The following is a 5,000-nucleotide window of genomic DNA, read 5'->3' on the forward strand; positions in this document are numbered from 1 at the left end:
TCTTAATGAGACAAGACAAGAAGTCGACTTATGTCGAAGGCGACTGTACTCGAAGGCTCCGGCCCTTTCCTGTGGCTTTTACCGTGTTTTTTATTTTTTTAACGGAGGAGATGGGCGCCACCTCAATACCGCTGCATGGACAACTGGTCCTAAAAGCCGCTGCCTATTAAAACGAAGTTGAACTTTGACCGAAGTTTTCAATAATCATGTTAGCTCCAGAAATTTCTTATGTCCTCTTGACACTTTTTACGACTATTCTGGTCTTACAGTGCAACGCGCCTTACCGTGGCCACCCAACAAACTTTCACATTTGACAACAACATGTAAATACATCAACTCAACAACCCATGCAACGGTGTTCAACTTACAACCGTGCGAACTTTGCAAGGAGGGGTGACTGTCAATCAAATTCGCACACCCTGATTGGCGTATAACTTTTAAAAAACTCTGTTAGGTGGCCACGGTTGGGCGCGTCGCACTGTAAACACGCTACCATAGTGAAAATGACCAAGACGCGATTTTGAGCATCAGCTAAAGTCGATTTTAAAAAATCGCCCTTAAGTTTCCTGCTATGTTATTCTTCCTAAGCAGAAAAGGCGTTTGTTTTCCAAAATTCCCGGGCGACACCATCTCGAATAATTGTGTCGTGTTATGGTTGCTCTCCTGTTCTGACAAAAAGAACTTTTGTCTGATAACAATAGGGAAATAGGGAAGGTGTTGCTCCTCACAATTAATCAAGATGGCGGCGTCATAAGAAATCCAACCACTGTATTAAGTTGGTTGCTTTGGGTCTTCATTTAGGGCTCCAGATGATATACTAGAGCACGAGAAATGGCGGAACAGTGACTCCTAACACTTCGTTATCTTGTCAGGTTTTTTTAGCCTTCCCATTCTAAAACGGTCAACGCAAATCCACCTCCCTCTACACCTCCACCCCCCCCCCCCCCCAAATAATATAGCTGCAACAGTAGCACTCACCCGAGCTACTGACTTCAAAGTCTTCGTCACTGTCTGACGATAAAAGACGACGCGGGTTATTATGCTGTTGTCCTGGATTTGCGGGTCGTTTGAATTCTTCTTGGGAACACGGACTTGACAGAGCTCGTTTTCTGAAAGGGATCGCCTTCTTAGCAGGCCGAATAACGACTTCATCATCTTCTTCATCGTCGCTCTCCATGACAGCTACGACTGTCCCGTTAAGAGTTCGTAAATTCGAAAGATTAGCGGAAGCTCCTTCACAATGGACCGACATATGTGAGCCTTCAAGGGTATCATTTGTGGCAACGGGATGTTGATGTGCCTTTAATCGGCCCTTGCTTTCAGTGTTTCTTGATGAAAAATTCACTTGAGGGCTATCTGTGTTTACACCGCAGAAATTTCGTCCCTTCGTATGAGAACTACTAGGGACCGTGTCCACAGGAACCGGATGTTCAAGTGCCTTTTCTGAGCCTCTGCTTTCAGTGTCCCTTAATGAGAAATTTGCATCAAATCCCTTTGCATTCAAACCACAAAAACTTTGTTCTCTACATTTCAGGCTGAGCAAATTTGCGCCAAGGAAAGTTGGAGACTTCGCTTGATTTACAGTTTTACAATTATCTTGGCTGTTCGCCTCCGAACTGCGTTTCCTACTAAGTTTTAGTTTATTGTTTGGTAACTGCGCTCTACAAACGTTGTCTCCCACATTATTGTTACCAGACGTTTTTACGTTAATTCCATTCAAATTGCCACTAATGCCACTACCATTGGTACCAACAGTCTGCCTCGTGTTTTCAACATTGCTACCAGTATTGCTCCCATCTGCATCACTATTTTCAGTTGTCCCTTCTGTTCTCTTTCTTACTTCACTCAAATTTTGATCGTTCGCCCGATCGTGCAGCTCCGCTATTCCTTCTCGGGACAACAGCCCGTCCCGCGACTTACTTGGAAACTGTTTTGCTCTTAAGCCGAAACTTTTTTCCCTTCTGGGCGACATAGTTTCCTGCACAGGCGGTCCTGCTACGGAATTTCTCAGTTGATGCAACACATCTGTATCGTCATCAACAATAACAGCGTTCGAGTGTTCACCTCTCGTCCGAGTAACTTGAGCCGGCAAAGTTTTCAATGCTTCTCCTGGTACAGACTCCTCATTTAGACTTCGTTTGATTTCTTTAAGAAATGCATGGTTTCTCCTGGTTTCTGATTCTGAGTCTCTCGTTAAGTTACAGTCCATGGTTGAAGGAGTTGCTTGTTCTGTAGGTTTGCGCTGAAAGGCGCCAAGCTTACGAGTGGACGCTTGAAGACCAATTGCAACTGAAACTTTGGTTCGACCGTTTGCTTTTCCGAGTCTCGTCTCAAAAGTAGTTTTTAAGCATTGCAGCTTAGTATCATCAGTGCTTGGTTCGAAATCGTTTCCTTCGCAAGATATCCTACCTTTCTTGATTGTGACTGTTTTCTCAGCAACAACATTGCTTTCACTTTCGTCCTCTTCAGCAAGAGTCAGGTTTGTGAAAGCTTCGTCATCTGTCGTATCCATGAAAAACGCTTCAACGAGGCCAGCATCGGTCTCGATCGAATCCATCACATCATCACGTTGATTAATTTCCATTGAAGGGCTGCCACACCACACACCAAATCCAAAATCCTTCTCCTCCATATCTTCCCCATTGGCAGCATGCAAGTCTTCATTCCTTGCTATCTCGTAATCTTCCGTGACTTCACGCGTGTCAGTCGGTTTCTTCACTCCTCCACGCGAGTCCCGCACGCGGCGGTTTGTAAAACTCTTTTCTCCCTTGATTTTACTACATTTCATCAATAGATTTTCATCGCTTTCTTTGCTACCATGCGCTGTGGTAGAAAGACAGACTCCGGTGTTTGAGGACTCATTTTTTGAAAACAGAGAGCACCCATCCCTCTTATCGAAGCGACTGGCTGTTGTAGTGACGCCTTCTTCGCCTTCTATTTCAGCGTTTGTCGAATCGTCCTCTTCCAGAAAATCCGCCATCAAAAATGGTTCTACAAACGAATCACATGCAGGGCTAAAAGCCGTTGGTGCCGCTGAGATCGTAGGAAAAGGCTTGTCTTTCCCGTGTACGGTCTTTGTAAACTCTTCATGAGCGTTCCAGTCGGTTTGTTCGTCCATCTCGTGAATATCTTCTGGCGCCGGTGACAAACTGATTTTATCCAAATTATCCAACGAGGGAGGGGTGGGTATTGAGACCATTGTTGATCCAAAGTTTGCGAGCAACTGTGGATTAAAACCCGGATTAAGATTTTGGAAGAGTGGTGCTGAAGTTGGCGGCGGCAGCAACAAATCAGAGAGTTCACCCGAACCTTCCTCGGAAACATTTCCGTCTTCTGGTTCATTTTCTTTCACATTGTTATTCCACTTATTTGGTTGTTGTATCTCTTGTTCTACCCATTCATCGTCCTGTGCTGTCATTGTGACATCTATTTGGAAAGCTTCTCCCTCATCGGGAAAATCGTTCTTTACTTTTGCGTTTTCCTGGTTTTGGAATTCATTGTCGACTCGAATGTTTTCATTTGGCCTTCCGTCAACATTTCCACCATCAGACTCGAAATCTTCATCTTTGTCATCAAATTGTTTCAAATATTCCTTCCAGCGCGCTTTGCTTGAAGGGGTCTTCTTCTTCGCTCCCTTTGTGTTCCTCGTTGCATCTGCAACAGCATCTTCACATGCTTTTCTTGATGTTTTCCTGCCATCTTTTGTTCCGATCTCCATCTCCCCTTTATCCACAAGAAGCTTCTTTCGTGTACTTTTTCCTTTCTTTGCTATTTTACTTGAAGCGCATCCGGCTTCCTCCAAATCGTCAACATTCGTGCTCTTGGGATCATCCACAAGATTTGCGCCGTCCTGTTCACCAGGTTTCAAGATGTCCTCCTCATTCAAAAAAGACATCATTTCCAGATCGTAACTTTCACCGTCTTCCCCATTGCTAGCGCCGTGAAGCTCGGTAAACTCTAAAAGTTCTACTAAATGCTCCGTACGGCGAGAATGCGAGACAAGATTCACCGGGTGTAGAGTGGTTTGCCACGGAAGCCACTCCGACAAAGACATTTGCGTGACAGGTTTCTTAGCTTCAGCTAAAGAGCGTCTGGATCTCTTTGTCACGGAGAGTTGTGGTGACAGTCCGGCTTCGTGATGCGGAAGTTTGAAATGCTCCTGCCAATACGTTAGTTCCTCGTATGTCAAGAAGCCGTCACTTTTCTTCGATGTGTTGGGCGCCGATTTGGAAGTGAACTTTGTTATGTTGGCGCCATCTGAGGGTTTCGCCTTCTTTTTTCCTTTGCTGAAAATATAAAAAGAAATCATCTTCAGTTTAGTCCATACGAAAATAATCTACGGCAAAAAGGCTGTTGCTGTTTTGACGGGTAGTGAAGTTTGGTCTTTGCCGGCAAGATCGACAAGGTCAGTTATCGACGTGAAAGAATCCTAAGCTGAAGAATAAGAGTAGACTTCTGACTTTCTGAAAGGTTGACCCACCAACTGGCAGACAGACCAATCCGCTGAGCGAAGGAATGTGTCCAAGAACGTGAACTTCCCAGAGTGACTGAATAACTTGGTGACTGAATAAAACGAACTTACAATCGAATGATCGACCTACTGACTAACACACTAAGTGACTGAGAGACCGACTAACTGACTGACTGACTGACTAATTTAACTGACTGACTGACAAACACAGAATGACATACAGACTGACACATACACTGACTGACTGACTGACTGACTGACTGACTGAATGACTGACGGACTGACTGAATGACTGACTGACTGACTGACTAACGGACTGACGGACTGACGGACTGACTGACGGACTGACTGACGGACTGACTGACGGACTGACTGACTGACTGACTGACGGACTGACTGACGGACTGACTGAATGACTGACGGACTGACTAACTGACGGACTGACTGACTGACTGACTGACTGACTGACTGAATGACTGACGGACTGACTGACTGACTGACGGACTGACTGAATGACTGACGGACTGAC

General features: G+C 45.1%; 1 protein-coding gene across 1 annotated transcript in view; it reads right to left on the minus strand.

Annotated features, from left to right (window-relative positions):
- LOC138026243 (Fanconi anemia group M protein-like) overlaps positions 1–5,000 on the minus strand; it is a 24,752-nt gene that overhangs the window by 10,910 nt on the left and 8,842 nt on the right. Inside the window, exon 9 of the mRNA XM_068873494.1 lies at positions 979–4,286. Coding sequence (XP_068729595.1) covers positions 979–4,286 — 3,308 coding nt within the window. The remainder of the gene's footprint in view (positions 1–978; positions 4,287–5,000) is intronic.

The sequence above is a fragment of the Montipora capricornis genome, chromosome 12 (genome assembly GCF_036669925.1).
Source record: "Montipora capricornis isolate CH-2021 chromosome 12, ASM3666992v2, whole genome shotgun sequence".
Lineage (NCBI taxonomy): Eukaryota > Metazoa > Cnidaria > Anthozoa > Scleractinia > Acroporidae > Montipora > Montipora capricornis.